Below are 17,911 nucleotides of genomic sequence, written 5' to 3' on the forward strand. Positions count from 1 at the left end.
CTCGTACCGGGTTCCTCCGTGTGCCCTCGGGCGGCCTGTACGCGCGCTTCCCCCCGATCTGCCCCTCAGCCCCCCAATAAACCGGACGAGCTGGGCCGCGTCCCGAGTGTGCCGGGGGGCGCGGCCTCCGGGGGGGGGCGCGGCCTCCGGGGGGGGGGCGCGGCCTCCGGGGGGGGGCGCGGCCTCCGGGGGGGGGCGCGGCCTCCGGGGGGGGGGCGCGGCCTCCGGGCTTCCTCAGCCCCGCGGCCGTCACCGCCCTGAGGAGGGCGTCGGTCACGTGGGCGGCCGGAAGTGACGCCTGGAGGCGGGGTCCCGCCGGCAGCGGTGCGGGGAGAGCGGAGGGCGCGGCGGGGCCATGGCCGAGCCGGGAGCGGCCGCCGTGAGTCGGGGTCTGGCGGGGGCGAGGCGGCGGGCACGGCGGCCGGGGCGGGGCGGGGCGGGGGGCGCGGCGTGGGGGCGGCCGCTGACCCGGTTGTTGCCGCAGGGCGAGAACGGCGTGGGCGGCAGAGCGGTCCGCGTGGGCACCCGCCGGAGCCAGGTAGGCGGCGGCGGGGCTGGGGTGCGGGGAGGGCTCCCGTCCGCGGCCCGCAGAGGTGCGGGGAGCCCGAGGTGGCGCCGTGCGGGAGCGCAGGCGTCCGTCCGTCCGTCCGTCCGGGTCCCGGCAGCTCCGCGGCCCGAGCAGCGCGTTCGGGTAAGGGCTCGGCGGGCGGTGGGTCGGAGGGGCCGTAGTCCGGCACCGCAGCTGGTGCTGGCTCTCCCGCTTGTAGGCGGCGAGGAAAGGCCGAGCTCCCTCGTGAGAGAGCCGAGAGTTCCCGCGCTCTGGTGCCTTTCCTGGGACTCCTGGGATAACTCCTGAAAACGCGTTCTTTGGCGCCCGGGAGGCGGTCGGGTCTCAATAGTGCTGCCGTCCTGGAGCTAACAGAGGGTGAGGGTGCGAGTGCGTTGCCGGGATAACGGGGATCCTGTTGTGGACTTGTTCACTTGCAAGGCTTATGCAGCTCTTCCAGGGAGGCGGGAAAAAACCCACAACCCCCCAACACCCCCCCACCCCCACACCCCCCCCCCCCACCCCCCCCCACCCCCCCCCCAAGCGACCGATGGCTTCAGCCCACCCAAAGGCTGGGGAAGGGACGTGTCCGGAGATAGAGCGGGTATCTCCTGCCAGCTGGTTGCAGCAGGGAGGAGCAGGCTCGCAAAGGGAGATAAATATCCTTCAGGCCTTTGTTCTGAGATAATCTCGTTCTAGGAAGAATTCTGTCCTTTCAAGAAGGCGTTACGCTTAGACAGCAGGGCAAGGGACGTAGCTGTGTGTGCATACCGCCTCTTTTTTTGACCTGAGGCTCGTGGCGCTTTAATAAGGGAAGCAGCTACTTACGCTCATTTTGTATGTAGGGAAACTACAGTCCTGAGAGTAAAGTTAATTGCCCCAGGCTACACAGCTCATCAGTGGGGGAAAAGCTGAAACTCACCTGCGGTTGCTTGAGACTGCTGCTGCATGCATGTGTGGAATGATGCTCTGCTAGTGTAATTCTGCTTTTGTTTTAGTTGCTTGTGCTGTTCTTATGTGAGGGAATGTTCTTCCTGCGCTTTACTGCTTTAAGATCTGTTGCTTGCTGTGCATGTAGACCCAAGCTGTTGAAGCTGTTGCTTTTATTTTTGTCCACAGAACCTCTAAATAGAGCTCCTATCTTACAGAGGATAACTCACTCATTTGCTAGTAACTTTAAATTTTTCCAGCAGCACAGCGAAATCCTACTGGCTTTTCCCAAAACTTGCAGCATTGGTAAAATTCATACTCTTAAAAAAAGCAGAGGGTTTCCCAGCGTGCGATGTGACTTATTCTTTTGTTACTGAGCGACAGGACGATGGTTTTGCTTACCTTTCTGCCCGCTTGCCGATGAGTGGGCACCTTCCAGCAGTCGCAACCTGCAGAGGTGAAACCCAGCAGCTCAGAGTTAGGCGGATAAATGCTGTCTGTGAGTAAGGGTGCCGAGGCGGTACAGAGAAATGGAATTTCTGAGCGGGGGGCAGCTAGTGACCTTAACGCAGCTGGAAGTAGGGCGTGTGAATCCCGACACGCAGTCTTCTGCTCTAGTCGCTCTTCCTAACTTTATCGATAAATGCTATGCTTTGCTTTGCCTTGTCAGAGCTTAGATCACAGTGGCGCTGGACAGGGGTAGATGTTATTCTGCCACCTAGCCGATAAAGTAAGTTCTTTGGTGAAATGCTCTGGTCGTGATAGGAATTCATGTGGTTCAAGGAGTTTGTCCACATGAGCGATTTTACTTGGGGCTACTTAGTTCTAACGCTTTCAGTTTGGAGAACGTAGCAGTCACGGCACGCCTGACCATGGAAGAACGGCAAAGTCTTCTCTAGCTACTGTATGGATGATGTGCTCTTTGTATGGGGCTTTACTTTCTGCTTCGTTGCAGCTGGCCCGGATTCAGACAGACAGCGTAGTCGAGATGCTCCGTGAGCTATACCCTGACCTCCGCTTTGAGATTGGTAAGTTGTTTCTGGATGTTGCCCTGGGGTAGACAGCAGCAGCGGCCAGCTGCTTATCTTTGTGTGCAAGAGGCATGTGTAGAGCGCTGTCCCGAGGAGGAGGATTCGACCCCGCTTATCTAAGAGTGCTGTCTGAATTGAGTTAGGTTGTGTGGCTCAGCAACTGCTGGCTGGTTTCTTCTAGGGGAGAAAGGTGGGTTTCAGAAGCTCCTGATGATTGAAGCTCTGAGTATGTCATACAGACGGTGTTACGTTGCTCCATTTGAGACCCTGGTATCGCTGTGGCCGCACCCCGCTGTGCGTTAGGGACGTTTTCCTGTCTGGGGCTTGAGGCGTTCGACGGCGCGGGAATAATGGGAGCCCAGTCTTGCGCTGAAGAGAACTGCCGGGTACCTGTTTACCGGCGCTCCAGAGAAAGACCGTCGCAATTTGTGTGGGGTCAGCTCTTCCCAAAACCTGCCTTGTTTCCCCTCGCTCTGTTTTTGAGGACAGTGAAGGAAGCTTCGATTTCACTTGCCTTGAGCGCAGTCTGTTTCTAGAAGCGAGCTGCTCTTAGGTTTATCTCGAGTCTGCGTTCAGGCAGTAGCCCGTGCCGCTGCGCCGCTTGTTACGTATTACATTGATATTCCCGGGCTAGGCCTACGTGCTCTGACCAAGCCTCACCTCTTACTTGTGCTCTTTCTCTGAGCAGTTGCCATGTCAACGACTGGAGACAAGATCTTGGATACAGCACTTTCCAAGGTAAAGGTTCTCTTCTTCCTCTGCGCAAGAAGTAATTGTATTTGAGGATATATTTGGCAGATTTTTCTTTTGTGATTGATGTTTCTCCATTTATGTGTAGATCGGGGAGAAGAGCCTCTTTACCAAAGAGCTGGAAAATGCACTTGAAAGAAATGAGTAAGACCTCATTGTTTTCTCTTCCTTCTCTGGCATTCGTGGCGCTCTTTGGACATCTTTGGCTTGCTGCGTACGTGGTCTGGTTTCCTTCTGTTCTGGTACCTCTCTGGCCAAGAAATCCTTTGATTGGTCATTGTCCTTTGTTCACCCCCTAGGCTTCGGGCATGTATTTTGAAGCGGAGTTGTTGCATCGCTTGGTCTGCCCCAGTTCGTTTGATGGTTTTTTCCTCCTGTGATTTGTGTGTTACGTGTGCACCAGAGAGGATGTAATCTAATCTAATTCCTGCTTACAAGTGCATTCTTTTAAAAATACTTTGCTTGATGGTGTTAATGTATTGCATAACATATTTAGTGTTATTGTGTTAACATTTATTAACATATTTGCATGCTAAATATGCAGGAGAATTGGGCACGGGCAAGTTGTGCTGCTTCCTGGGTAACTTCTTTCTACAGAAAAACCTGGTTAAGGCTCCTGCTGGAGCCGAGAGAGATTAGTGCTTCCCGCCCCCCTTTTTTTCTTTTTCAGTATCCTAAGGAGGGTTTCAATGGTGCTTATGCCTTAGTTAAAGCAGGTTTAAAACCAAAAAGATATTATTCTGTGTCTCTGACGCATAGGCACGCAATACGGCGCTTTTGAGTAAAGCCAGTGAAACCAGAGACTCGAGCGTTTACGATGACGTTCGTCGGCCTTGTAACAAAGCAGATGGCGTTTACTTTGGCTAGCTATTATTCTCAGTTTGAAGCGTAGTACCGGATGGCGTACTGGTTGCGTATCAGTACGATGAGTCTCTCTGTGGGAACGTCTCCGGTGTCTTCCCCTCATTCAACCTGATTGTTGCAGTGTGTCTTGCATCGCTGCTGGGAGGAAGGCATTGCCTGAATTTTGCGGGTGGGAAAAGAGCGACAGAGAAAGGTGAAGCGGCTTTTCTGGAGTAACAATAGTATTCTATAGTAATTCTAGCCATAGAATCCTGAAATTCCTCCCTCCTCTCCAAATTAATTCCCAGGGTGGATTCACACTTTCCTGTAGATGACCTGCAGGCCTCCAGTAGGTACTGTGTGAGCTCAACTGTCTGCTCAGTGATTACTGTCCTCTAATTTTTAGAGTTGACCTCGTGGTTCACTCCTTGAAGGACCTGCCGACTTCTCTTCCTCCTGGCTTTACCATCGGCGCTGTCTGCAAGTAAGTGCAGACGCGAGGCTCGATTCTCTGAGGGACTTGCATTTTATGGTGTCGGTGGCAGTAGGAAAGCAAAGGCAGCTTGGATCCCGTTAGGCGTTCAAAGTTTGCCCACCCTCTGATTAACCTCTGAAACGGTGGAAACGCTAGAGCTGTCCTAGTGTTCTGTAGCCAGCCGGCTTGCTGGACACTCTTGCTTTTACATTGATGATGGGGTATTTTGGAGCCAGAGGCGCTTCCTCTGGGGACCGATAGCACAACTGTTAAGCTTAAACAGCCTTCCGTTAAATGATGTGTCAGCCATTCTGCACTCGCATTATTTTGCAGAAGGGAAAACCCACTCGATGCTGTTGTCTTTCATCCCAAAAACTGTGGGAAAACGCTGAGCCTCCTTCCGGAAAAGAGGTGAGTGGGGAGAGGAAGGGGAAGACAGTCAGGTGTAAAAATGGAAGGGAGGAGTTTTTTGATACTTTCCAGTAGCAAGTCAATGAGCTCCTTGCTTTGTCCCGTAGTGGTTTCAAGCCGCCTTCTGTTAGCTTTCCGTAGACATTACACCGAACCCGCTCGCTGAAAAGAGCAACGCTGTCTCATGGGAGTGCTGCACGCCGACTGAGGCCGGCTCTCTCGAGCCACCCTTGAGTTGCCATGTTTTCTCAAGTTAGACCCTTTCTTATTGCAGTCTCCGGAGTGAATTCCCGCTCCTGTGTGTTGCGCTTACTGCAGGGGAACGCGTACAATGCAGGCAGCGTGTCTGGTGCGGTATTTTAGCTTGCGTGGGCCTGAACTACGCTCTTGTTCTCACCCAGCCAGTTCAGATTTCTTTGTTGGTTTTTTCTCGTCGCTTACTTGCGGCTCTGCTGGGAGCGTGTACGGTTTCTCCATTTTGAATTACCTGCCATTTCATAGAGGTTATTGGAGTCTTTTGTCTGAGATGGCTGAGTGAAATTACTCAGATTAAGGTAACTGTTAGAAAGTCCTTCCGTTTTACTAACTTCAGTTGTCTGACTGTGTCCGATTCAGTTTGGGGCAGCCGAGCCTTTTTTTCTGTGATGACAAGCGTTGTGGTCTTTAAATGAGGTTTCATCGGTCCTTGACAGTGCTAGGGACTGCCCTCTGGAAGCATGTCCTGTAAATTGGTTCCTTGGGAGCGGCTTGCCTGCATCTAGCTTCAGCCAGGCTTTATGCTAAACCTCACGGAGTGCTTTTCTGTCTTTTAAGGAGATACAAATCATTGGCAGGTTCTTGGATCTTCATTGCAATTAAAAAAAAAAAAAGACTTCATTTGTTTCCTTGAAAGTTCTGAGATATCTCTGGCTGGAGGTAACTTTGGAGTCTTCTGGATTTTATTGATTTTATTTTCCCCCTAGTGTGATTGGAACCAGTTCACTTCGGAGAGCAGCCCAGCTCAAGAAGAAGTTCCCTCAGTTAGAATTCAGGGATATTGTATCCTTTCCTGGCCAAACGTGGGAGCTGGGTAAAACTGCAAACGGGAAAATATAACTTAATGTGAAATCTAGAATTGGGGCCCATTTACACCACCAGTTGTCCATATTTAACCCTTCTCTTGGGACGGTGCTCTGACCGATTTTCATTTGGAGGCTGCTGGATTCTGTACCTCCTGTAAACGCACTCAAGCGAATGTTAAGTGGTTATAGGACTGTTTCCCTGCTGCTTCTGTGCTTGCTTAATCACTTCTACAGAGAGGCAATTTAAATACCCGCTTAAAGAAGCTAGATGAGAAGGAAGACTTTGGTGCCATCATCCTGGCTGCTGCTGGGCTGAAGAGAATGGGCTGGGAGAATCGCATTGGCCAGGTGAGGAGCGGCAAAGCGGAAAATACCGTTCTCTGCCGAACTGTCGACCGCTTGCCTTTCAGACCTTGCGGTTGTCCTGTCAAAGATGAGCGTGCGGTCTGCTGAATGCATTGCCACGTTACCTTGTGATCTGATGCGCTTCAGGGAGGATATTTTTTTTTGTCAGTTGGTTGTTTTTGTTTTGTTCATACAGAAATTTATACCGTTCAGCTTTCCACCGTGCAGTAACAGTTTGTCACCTGATCGTCTCCCAGCGTTTCACAATACTTGTGTCTAGCAATGCAGCGGTGTGCACGACTAAGATTTTTCCTATTAGCTAATTCACAAGGTGTTACGGTCCCGGTGAAGGGAGGCGCGTTATCTCGCTTTAGGGGTGGAAACACTGAGGCGTGGGAAGGGGGAGGTGATATTTCTTTGGTCAGGTGCAAAATCAATTGATGTTAGAGGCGAGCGTAGAATTGGGCTCTCACTTCCTGTATTCTGAACAGCGCAACTTGAGTCAACTCTGATTTTGCTTTCTTCCAGCTCCTAAGCCCTGAAGATTGTCTGTACGCTGTCGGACAGGTACGTTACAACTTCTGTATCTTAAGCTGTACTGCACGCAGAGATGCACGAAGCTGAGGAATTATGATGATGATTACGTCGTGTGTTTCTTTTTCTTCTTCTAGGGTGCCTTAGCAGTGGAAGTTCGTGCCAAAGACCAAGAGATACTGAATATGGTATCTGCCCTGCATGATGCAGACACCGTGTTATGCTGCATTGCTGAGAGAGCCTTTATGAAACGTTTGGTAGGTGTGGCACCCTTGCTTTTCTGCCTGCAGCGGTAAATACTGCTCTGCTAGTTGACCTGACACCGTAGTATGGGAAATCTGTTAACGCTTTCCTAAAACTGTGAAGTAGCGATTACTTCTGAATTGAGAAGGGCCCGAAGAGCGATAGGCGGGGTTGCGCACAGCCTAAACTTTTCAGAGGCCTCTGCTCTGAACGCATTGGGTAGAAGCCTCGGCGTCAGCCGCTTTCTGTTTTAGGAGGGCGGATGTAGCGTCCCTGTCGCCGTCAACACCATGCTGAAAGATGGCCAGGTGAGGAGTACTTTGTCTTTATCTGGGAGTATTTCTGAAAACCTGTTCCAGTGTGTGTATGTTCCCTGATCCTTCCCCAAAGCTAACGCCAGCAGATAGCCAGTTAGGGCAGGTAGGCTCCTGACTTGAGCTTTCTGGATTTGGGTCCAAAGCAGGAGTATGAGAATGGGTCTGGCTACTGAAGCTCAGTCTCCTAGAAAATGCCCTTATAAGAAGTACCAGATTTCTCCCCTGCCCTTTGTAAGAGGTCGTGTTGCCCTGAGATCCGAGCGTCTCGCTTCCGCCTCCAGAAAAATGGGTGGTTTTGCACAATGGAGTGCGATTTAAGGAGGCAAGAAGCTAGAAAAAAGTTCAGCTTTTTCCTTGGGAAGTCGCATCTTCCCTAACAGGGATTTATTTTCCCTATAGTTGTATCGTACCGCTATTCCTGCTGATCCCGCTGCACTACAAAAGCCTTCCCCTCCAGACTTAGCTTCATCTGTTGTGTGGTTTGTTTGGGGGGGGGGGGTGGGGTGTGTTTGTGTGGTTTTTTGTTTTTCTGTTTGTTTTGGGTTTTGGTTTTTTTTTTTTTTTTTTTAGGGGAGTAGTTGGCTTTCTGTTTGCTCGTTAACGTGGTATTAATCCCTTCTGTGTCTTTCCAAGTTGTATTTGACAGGAGCAGTCTACAGTTTGGATGGATCTGATAGCCTGAAGGAGACTATGCAGACCAGTGTTAATTATCCCCAGCAGGTATGTGAACCGCAGCGGGTTCAAAATCCAAACCCGAAGCTGAATGACAAAACCGGACCTTTTGAAATCCATCTATGAGTTTTGGTCTGGTTCCTTGGAAACTGTAATAGCGCGCTGTTCTCGAGGCTCCTCAGACCGCAGATTTTACCCCGTTTTTACGGGTGGCTTACGCTATTCCTTGCCTGCTCCTTCCCACTGCCTTATGTCAAGGTGTTTATATTTGCAGAACGAAGATGGACCGAACGATGACGTGCAGCACGTTGGCATAACAGCCAAGAACGTCTCCGGTCAAGCCCAGGAAGCTGCAGAGAACCTTGGTGTTGAACTAGCTAGTTTGCTTCTGAGCAAGGGAGCTAAGCATATCCTTAGCGTGGCAAGGCAGCTCAACGATGCCCGCTGAACCTGTGGTGCGGTCGGCACGATTGCTACAACTTGAGCAAGTCTTTGCAGCTCCTGTCGTCCTCCTTTGGAGGAAGGGATTTATTTAAGCGTTCACACCGGTCTTACCTGATGTTTGGGCCCAAAAACTTGAAATATGAAGTTGACTAACTTGAGTAGTTTATGCCGTTCAGGGTTTTCATCCCTCTCTGCATTTCTCTAAATCGCAAAGCGTCTCTGAAGTTTTTTAACCATTTTTGTAGCTAGGAAGTTAAAAATGTAAAAAACCAAAAATCTGTAAGCGGTCTCCTATTCCATTTAGGAGAAAGGCTCTCGCTACAGATCATAATCAAGAGACTCGAGTGTGACAGTACTAAAGCCCTGTACTGTGCTGACAGTACTAAAGTACTTTTGGTAGCCATTAATATTATTTAGGTTTGTTCGGTCATTGGAATTCTGAAGAGGGACTGTTATTAGGTTCCCAGTACTGGGTTCCTCACGGTAAAGTAGCAGAGGTGCCACATAGGTCTCAGTTAAGGTAAGAAATTAAGTTTGCAGTTACCCCATGCAAATTTGTTGTTGATTGGCCAGTAATAAATTAGGCAGTCAGTGGACAGCCAGGCCACTTTCCCTTGTATGCTTGCCTACAAGAGTTAATCTGAGACGGTCGTTCATCTATGCTAAGTGGTCAGTGGGGAGCTGAACAGGAAGCCCAAATTTGGGCTGTTGTGCCTTTCTCTGTAGCTGTTAGCCCTTTCCTTTTACTGCGGTGGCCTGAGCTCGCTACACGTGTTACAGTGCCTTGTAGAAACACTGAAACGGCACCTTACCGGGGTCCTGTTTGGGAAATGAAGCACTGTTTATTCTCTATGCAACGTCCGCTGAATGTAACAGACGATAAACACGGTGAGATTACAAGCACCCCAGCGTAAGTGTTAAGTCTTTACGGAGCAGCTCTTCTGTTAGCGGTTTCTCCAAGCGGAGCGGGGCGGGCCCGTTCCTTGCTACCTCGGTTGCCTGCCAGGCCCAGCTCGCTGCTAGCCCCGGCGGGCTGGGCCCAGCACCGCCTCCAGGCGCGACGGCGGGACAGAGCCGCCCCGCCCCCCTCCCCCGGATCGCAGCTCTCCCGGTGATCAATGGGGGTGGCCCTGAAAAGGGCCTTTGTGTGGTGCCGGGGGGGGTCGGCCGGCCGGCCGCCCTAGTACTCCTGCGACTGCTGCCCGCTGCCCTTCTTGCCGGCCTTGGTGGGGCCCGCGCCGCCGCCGCCGCCCGTCTTCTTGGGCAGCAGCACGGCCTGGATGTTGGGCAGAACGCCGCCCTGCGCGATGGTGACGCCGCCCAGCAGCTTGTTGAGCTCCTCGTCGTTGCGCACCGCCAGCTGCAGGTGACGGGGGATGATGCGCGTCTTCTTGTTGTCGCGGGCCGCGTTGCCCGCCAGCTCCAGGATCTCGGCCGTCAGGTACTCAAGCACGGCGGCCAGGTAAACGGGAGCGCCGGCCCCCACCCGCTCCGCGTAGTGCCCGCGCCGCAGCAGCCGGTGAACGCGCCCGACCGGGAACTGCAGCCCAGCCCGGGACGAGCGAGACTTGGCCTTCGCTCGGGCCTTACCGCCGCTCTTGCCACGGCCAGACATGGCGCCTCGGTGCGCTGCGGGAAGCTTCCCTTCTCCTCCGGAGCTCTGCGGCGAAGTGAGGCAGGAGGCCCCGCACCCAGCCTTTTTATAGCCTTCCGCAAAGTAGGGCTCAGCTCATTGGGCGGCGCCACCGCGCCTCGCTATTGGTGCGTCTGCCGGAAGAAACTTCTTGCTGACTGGTCGCCCGTGCGACACCACCGCGCTTGCCCCGAGTCTATTGGCGGCGGAGGCCGGCCAATAAGAAAGCAAGGCGCCAAATTCATACCGCGCTGAGGCGGTTGGTGCGCGGCGCCGCCGGGGAGGGAGGCGGGGGGTGGGGGGGGTGAGGGAGCCCCGCTGTCCCGCAGAGTCCCTCGTGTTCCCCGTGCAGCGTGGGCAGCCAAAGCACCCACTGCACGAGCGCTCGTGCTCCTGACGGGAGGTGGCAGCGCTCCGAGAGCGGTGCTGTGTAAGGAGCTTTGACTGTGCCACCTCTGACGTTACAGGCTGGTCGCAGTAACCCAAAGGGTGGAGGAGTGACGATAGCTGGGGCGCTCCGATTACCGAACCGGCGCGCTGCCACCCCAGCTGGGCTGCTCCCAGAGGTTTTTGAGGGCTGGGGTCGGCCCCTGGGCCTAGGCCGCGGTCTCGGCCTGGCTCCCCTCCAGAGCGAGGCAGGGGAGCTCTGGGCATGCCTGCAGACTGAGGAGGATCCCCGCTTATAGGGGTATTGGCCTTACGGTGGTGTACGGGAGAAGAACATTTGGGGATGTGTAAAACCTGCCGTGAAATCCTTTTTAGGGGATTGCGGGAATGGTTGAGATATATCACGGGTTGTTTAAGGGAAGCACCGAAGGTGGGGAAGCAGTCAAAGTGGACTGGGAGGAAAAAACACGGGAATGTGGAAGGACAAGCTGGGTGAAGGTAGCGGTGGTGTGTGAACATGTTGCTGATTGGTAGCCTTTATCTCTGCGGTCCATCCTGTCTCGCTAAGCTCCATTTCTACTTTTTTTTTTTCCAGGGTGACAGGATGTGTTCGCTTGGAGGTCTAAGCGCCAGCAGCTGACATCACGCCACAGGTCAAAGCAGCCAGTGTATACGCGGTACCAGTAAATGGGAGGGCTGGAGCATGTGCCTGGGGGGGGGGCGGCGGGCAGGGCTAGGGTGGAATGGCAGCATGTGTGATCACTAGTGAGTCAGACTAGCAAGCGAGTAGGGTAACGGGCTTTGGAGCCAGGTATCCAGGACCAGATACGGGAGAGATCGGGGTCAGCGGGTTGCTTACCGGAGGTGTAGGTCTAAGCCAGCTTGCTAGAGAAAACGGGGCGGGTATCTGACAGTTGGCTACTGGAAGGCCTTACGTCTGGATCAGCTAGCAGCGCGATTCGTTTCTCTCTCTCACCCTCTCTAGGTGAGAAGATTCGAGTAAGAGCAAGTAGAGTACTACTGCGGGCCTCGGGTGTTATATGCCCTAGTGCCAGGAAATCCAGCAGCTAGTTACCAGACAGAGCGTTTAAGGCCAGCTACTGAAGGGATTCATAACGTTTGCGCGCGTGCGTGCGTGTGTATACACGTGTATGTTTATATGAATCTACTCTACTAGCAGACTTCCAAACCAATTGGCTGGAGAGGAGGAAGAGGAGTCAGCCACTTGAACCATTCACGTTTGAGTGTTGCGCGTTAGATTCTGGTTAGATTAGTGGTGATCGGTGTCGCTGGACATGTGCGTGTTTTGCCTACCGGGAATACGTTCCCAGCCTCACTACTGGCCAGACTTGGGTGCGTGGAAGTGCGGCAGCCTCAGGTCTATTAAGGTACCGGACTCGGCAACTTCTGCTGTCGCCCGTCTCGGCGTCCCTGTCTTTGCTGTTGCGTTATGTCGCTTCTCGCTCCTGTTAATCTCACGCAGACTCTTTAACCTGGTACTCCAATGGCTGTTACATGTTTTCTGTCAGGTGTGCAGCAAATCTGTGGTGAACTGTGGTGCCAGACACTGCTATATAAATAACAATTCGTGTTTGAGGAAAAGGTAATTGCAGCCTGCAGGGTCTCAGTTCCATGTTAATCTAAGGCTTTTACTGATGTCCTCTGTTATGCAAGGACACGGCGATCCTTACTTTGCTAGCCCGTTCCGGACGCGTCCTATTCCACGAAGGAAGGCAGATGATAAAAGACGTTCAGAAATAAAAGCCCTTTGGTGGGAATGTTCCCCGTAGCTGTGAAAGAGGAGGGAGTCTACTGCAGAAACGATCAGCCCCCTAGCAGGGCAGAAGGCCATGGAGATGTGCTGTGTGACCTAGTTTCATGATATTCTCGAGGCAAAGCACCGAAGGGTAAAGGGTACCATGAGTTATTTTATTCTCGGAGCACTCCGAGTTTTGGGTATGGTTTATAACATGTTACTCTATGTCCATGGACCAAAGACAGGATTGGAGAAGACAGGAGAGGATTCTGGTTGACTGGTTCTGCTGTACAGAGTCTCACCAAAATTGAAGGTCCTGTTTTCTCTCTCTTGGGGAACAGTAACGTGCTTGTTAGATGTACAGAGATTTCATATTTCCTGCTTTTTTCCCCCCAAGCACTGTGAGTAAACGTTTGGGTCATTTACTTCCTCTCCAAAAGGTATTCCCAGTAACAATGATGTCCAAATAGCAGTGAATCTTTTCTGTCCGCAGAATCGGACAAAAGCCTTCTGTGCGCAAAAAAAAAAAGGTGATTACGGTCGATTATGGTTCAAGACTGGCCCGCGCAGAGTAGTCGCTTGCATTTTGACAAGCGTCCTGAGGTCTTCTCGGCGGGCCAGAGTAAGACCAGCTGAATCATTTGGTCAGCAATTGGAGAAAATTGACTGGCAGGTACCACTCCTTCCTGTGCTCCCCGACAGCCTGGTCAGACATCATAAAACAAGCGCACTAGTTGGTACCGGATTGAAAATGCAACCGTGCTGCCCAGGACCTAGGTAAAGATCAGACAAACAATGGAAACATTATAGCGTTAAATAGTTTACAGGCTGGCAGATTCCTTCTTTCCAGATGGATTTGCTATGCTTTCCAGTGTGCCTCGTTTCACTGAACACCGACACTTAGGCTAAATTTTTTAGGTATAGGAAGATGAATGGTAGAAGCCTAGCCAAAGGTCTCGGTTCTTTCTCTGAGAATCGCAGCTATCTGCAGGGGATTTCCGCGTGTGCCTGTGCACAGTTACACGGTGAGAATGAGTGGACGAGACGAATGCTTGGGAACAACCCTTCTTAAGGAGGAACGTAATTGTAAAGTAAATCCTATGGTTTGTCATGGACAACACCTCGTGTCAAAGCCGCAACTCGGCATCCTTCCAAGAAGGCGCTGCCGAGATTCCTCCGCTGTGACTGGGCTCGAGATCGAGCGGTACGTACTTCCCATCCTCTCCCATCCCCAATACAGTTTGCCTAAGCCTTGTTCCGTCTCCAGGTCGGTTTGTTGGAAGTCCTTCCTCCCGAATGGGAATTTGGCTAAGTGTCTCTTCTCTTTCCTAACAAGAATCTCTTACCTTTGATCTGAGGATGAAAAAAGAATTTTATTGTGGCAACTAAACAATGCAGGTCTTTCCGAAAGCGGCGCTTCTACTATATTACGCACGAGAGTTCACGTGCTGAATAGAGGTAGCGGCGGTATCTGTGAGGCACGTTATCCTTGTGCTCCGAGTCGCTTCAAAGCGCTCCCGCGCCCCACTCGGATTCCAGATACCGCTGAGCTACGTGCCACGCTAACGTGAGTCTGCCGGCCGGCGATAACTCTGCGACCGTGTTATTTGGTTTGACGGAAAAACGGGAACGTGGAAAAAGGCTGTATCAGGTCTGTGACGAGGCACTCTGCTTTCCTAATGTTTTCCTAGCGTCCAACGATTCGCACCTTGGGAATCTGCTCAAGCTAACCTAGGGACTTTGTATTTATTAGCTCTCTGTGAACGGGGGGGGCGGGGAGGAATCTGTTTCCTCCTTGAGCTGCGTAAACCTCTGATTCTCCTCAAGTTCCACAGCTCGAATGCATCTCGCGTGAAGAGCGTGATACTTTAATTCCCCCTTTCCCCTTGTGACCCTTCCCCTTGTGACCCTTGAGACCAATTTGGATCTGTTTCTATTGCAGAGGATGTCTTTTTACCGGAGGAACCGTTTGTCTGACCTGAATGAGTAGCAACAGGAGAGTGAGATTTCGCTCGTGGGTGGGTCCAATCAGCTTTATAACAAAGTTAATAAGCGTCATATTATTGCACTCGGTGTATTCGCCATCTTCATCCGTTCCGCTCCTCACGTCTACTATGTGCAAGATCTTGACTGCCTGGGGAAAGAAATATCGCGTGCTATTTCACCGGGTACGTTTGGTGCTCACCGCGCTGGCTGCTTTTGCTCAAGATCCCTTTTGCCGTACCACCCCTGAACTCTGGCTCGTGCCCTCGCTGAAAAGATGGGACGGGCTTACCGTGGTCCTGGGACGCTGCTATGCGTGGTTATTCTGAAAGATTGATTATTAACCCAATTGAGTGACTGTGAAGGATGGTGATGGACTAAGCAGAGTATTTTTTCTGGATCTGAGTCAGGAAATAGCCAGTGAATGTAGAAGTTCTGCATCCCCTCCCGTTCTGTTCCTCCCATGTTTGATCAGCCTCTCTCGTTTGATTGCCGCCTCAGAACGCATCTGGATTTTGCATGTTTTCTGGATATTACCTTCAGAATGCTTGTTCCCAGGGCAGAGAGGCTCTTAGTTTTGAATTTGGAGTAGCTCATCTCCAACTTCCCTGTAGTAGGATTGAGCCTAAAAGAAACATTAAAATATTAGTCCGTATAGAGCGAGGAGATGGAGAGATCTCTACGTAAGCAGACTTAGATCCCTAGCTGAGTAGTTGAGAAAGAAATCCAGTGGTGCAAAAAGCAGGAATAATTCGATATGCTTAACAACAGCTGCCGACACCTAGCCCCTCGGGTTGGGCGGAGTCAGGAGGAAATTCCTCCCCACTGCACCCCCGATACGTGTATAAAGCTGTATAGTTTTAAAAAGAAAACGGAGGGATCCCACACCTGCAGAGACAATTGCTGATACGGCAGAGCACCACAGCATGCTCGCTACTAGGAAATCCTGGCAGATCCTACTGCAACAGCATTAAAAGCAGCCCGTAGCAATTTCTCCCACTCTTGTAGCTGAGAATAATCGTATTCTAATGTTGTTAAAAATCACTTTTCTGTATCTGGGGGAAGTGGGGTGGTCAGAAAACTTAACTTTGAGAAACCTCTACCGTATGACTTGACCGTAGCTGGCGGAGCGAGCCAGCTAACGTTGAACTCTAAAACTCACTTTGGCTTTTAAAAAGAGCACCTACCACCACCTTTCTCAGCTGGTGTTGGAGATAAAAGGCACAATCTGCGGTAGCATCATAGGTCACTTGGATACATTACCTTGGCAGCCGGTGACGGGGACAAGGAATGACGTGGAAGAGTTGAGGCAATGAGTAGAGGAAGTTGAGCACTTGCGGGATGAAAAAAAGCAGCATTGTTTTGCTAAAGTGCCCCAAGATCCCCACCACGGCGAAGGTCATGCCGGCAAAGTAGCAGAAGGTGTCCCCAACAAACACTCGAGATGGATACCTGCGATCCACAGGGCAGAAAAACAAAGGTCTGTCGTGATCGCTGTCGCTGTGAAAGTGACTTTATAACCACTGCATGTATTCCCACGTGGCAAGTTAGGAGCCAAGAGGGAACCGCAGCAGATCTCCATAGTGAGAACAACTATCGCGGGTATTTACGCTAAGAACCGTGGGACTGGGATACGCAGCCTGACTTGTGGAGAATACAGCACGAAAAAAAGGCTAGTGAGATGCGTGAGGGAGCGTATTCCGTGCATTTTGGGTAGCTGGTGCGACTGGAATCGTTCTAACAAAAAGAAAAGCTACCAGCGCATCCGTGCTTTGCGCTCTTGGTTCTGATGAGAAGCCTGCCCACGCTCTGGCATCCCACCTGCACGTCGGTAAGTGGTTTTGTTTGTTTGAAAAGGGAGAAAGTAAACAGAAAGGACATTTCTAAAGAATGTCCGTCCTCTTACCAGTTGTGGTAAAACAGCCCCAGTGTGGTAAAAAAAAAGGGAATCATGAAGTAGAGAGAAAAAATGTGATCTTCTCGATAATCCCCTGTAGAAAAAAGAAAAAGGGGGGGGGGGGGGAAGCATCTGTGATAAGACAGGATTGGTTGATTTTTAGCAATACCAGATATTGAAATCTAGGATTCTATCTCCCTTTGCTTTTTGCACCCGCAAATGTATGTCATCTTCCTTACCGTTTAACTCTATGATGTTGAACACGATAATGGAAGCAGCTATCACCAGAGACTGCCCTGCTTCAATTCCATTAATTCCAGCGAGAATGTTGATGGCGTTCGTGCAGAACACTGCCAGCATGCCCATGTACACGTAGTAGAGGATACCTGCAGATCAGAGTGAGCCGAGCGCTTTAGAATTCATAGGCGAAGCAGGCCCCCGATCCGATTCGGCGAAGCTCTCGCTTCCTGCTTTGTACGATGACCCACCACCTACTGATCTCGGTGAGTTTTGGTATCGGTAGCTTACTAATAAATCGCTCCCTCCCCTGCGAGTCAGCCGTCGTGTGTACGCATCCGTACAACGTGGCGACTGTGGCAAACGGTTGTGACACGGTGGCAAACTGCAGCGCTCCCTTTCTGTCTTTTGGTCGTTGTGGTGTTGGCAGCCGCGCGCGCCTGGCGCTGAGCTGTATCGCCAGAATCCTGGAAAAATGACTGATGCCTATCTGTGCGTGGTTGAATGCGTGCTGGGTTTCTGGATGTTCTTTCCAGACTAATACTTAGTGGGTGGAGTTGTGCCCTCTCACTGGTTACTCAAGCGAGTCCTTCGTGCGTTCCCTCTGCAGCACAGAGCGCCGCCAGGTGACCCCTCCACCGATCGCTCGCCGTTTGCATGCCGGCTTGTGGTGATTCATAACTTACCCAGGTCCAAGTGCATGCCCAGCAGCACCCGGAAGGGCTTAGGCACCACAATGGTTGTGTTCCCAAAGTTGGTGAAGTAAACCATGAGCAGCGGGAGGGAAGCCATGGTAGGAAGAAGGAGCTTGTGGCGCCAGCGCAGGTTCAGAACGTCATCCGCAAAGCCCAGGAAAATCATGCAGCAGATGGCGAGGAGCGACCCGATGAGCTCCACGAACTGCAGGACACAGAACGGGACCCCAATTACCGGTGGCCGCTCCTTGCCCGCGCCAGCTGTGCTCCCAGCGCCAAGCCGGTCTCACCTCGTCGTGAGGAAAGGCCGCGCACTGCTCCTCCACGAAGCACCTCAGGAAGGGCACGGGGATGAAGCAGAAGAGGATGATGAGGAACACGGCCCCGCTGATCACGCCCTGTGCTTCGGGGCTGAAAGGCAGGCAAGGTGGGGGGTCAGCCCGGCCGATCGCGGTCCCGGGGCCGGACCCGGTTCGGCGGGGCAACGCTACTCACACGGGCCGCCGTGAGGCCTTGTTGAGGTCTTCGCCGAAGAGCCGGGCGGCGAGGAAGTGCTCCTTGAAGGCCGGGATCAGCGTGACTGTGGCCAGGAAGCCCAGCAGCGACCCGCCGAGGTTGATGAGGAGGGGCACGGCGGGCCACGCCGCCATGGCCACGGCGGGCGCTGCCCCTGCCAAGGGCACAGAGCGGGGCCGGGCGCGGAGCCCCGCCCGCCAACGC

General features: G+C 52.3%; 3 protein-coding genes across 12 annotated transcripts; 1 reads left to right on the forward strand and 2 right to left on the reverse strand.

Annotated features, from left to right (window-relative positions):
- The first annotated feature begins 489 nt into the window (after window positions 1–489).
- On the forward strand, window positions 490–8,761 carry HMBS (hydroxymethylbilane synthase). Of its 10 annotated transcripts, none has more exons than XM_075723192.1 (13): window positions 490–538; window positions 2,433–2,505; window positions 3,197–3,246; window positions 3,347–3,402; window positions 4,508–4,585; window positions 4,910–4,987; window positions 5,950–6,025; window positions 6,283–6,396; window positions 6,922–6,960; window positions 7,065–7,184; window positions 7,425–7,478; window positions 8,121–8,207; window positions 8,434–8,761. In XM_075723192.1, the coding sequence occupies exons 2-13, from the start codon at window positions 2,466–2,468 to the stop codon at window positions 8,605–8,607; spliced, it is 966 nt and encodes a 321-aa protein (XP_075579307.1). In that variant the 5' UTR covers window positions 490–538; window positions 2,433–2,465; the 3' UTR covers window positions 8,608–8,761. The 10 variants fall into 10 exon arrangements, with proteins under 10 accessions (XP_075579307.1, XP_075579312.1, XP_075579314.1 ...); XM_075723197.1 differs by having other exon boundaries at window positions 511–538; window positions 6,922–6,951; XM_075723194.1 differs by lacking the exon at window positions 490–538 and adding an exon at window positions 755–925.
- Window positions 8,762–9,783: 1,022 nt separating this feature from the next.
- H2AX (H2A.X variant histone) lies at window positions 9,784–10,218 on the reverse strand. The gene has a single exon (XM_009491838.2). It carries the CDS (start codon window positions 10,216–10,218, stop codon window positions 9,784–9,786), a length of 435 nt encoding a protein of 144 aa, XP_009490113.2.
- A 2,347-nt stretch (window positions 10,219–12,565) lies between these two features.
- On the reverse strand, window positions 12,566–17,841 carry DPAGT1 (dolichyl-phosphate N-acetylglucosaminephosphotransferase 1). Its single transcript, XM_075723188.1, has 9 exons — window positions 17,687–17,841; window positions 17,482–17,602; window positions 17,183–17,396; window positions 16,499–16,645; window positions 16,269–16,353; window positions 15,626–15,814; window positions 14,900–14,987; window positions 14,358–14,513; window positions 12,566–13,152 (listed from the first exon to the last, which is right to left on the reverse strand). The coding sequence occupies exons 1-9, from the start codon at window positions 17,839–17,841 to the stop codon at window positions 13,087–13,089; spliced, it is 1,221 nt and encodes a 406-aa protein (XP_075579303.1). The 3' UTR covers window positions 12,566–13,086.
- Between the last annotated feature and the right edge of the window lie 70 nt (window positions 17,842–17,911).

The sequence above is a fragment of the Pelecanus crispus genome, chromosome 19 (assembly GCF_030463565.1).
Source record: "Pelecanus crispus isolate bPelCri1 chromosome 19, bPelCri1.pri, whole genome shotgun sequence".
In the NCBI taxonomy this organism is placed as follows: Eukaryota; Metazoa; Chordata; class Aves; order Pelecaniformes; family Pelecanidae; genus Pelecanus; species Pelecanus crispus.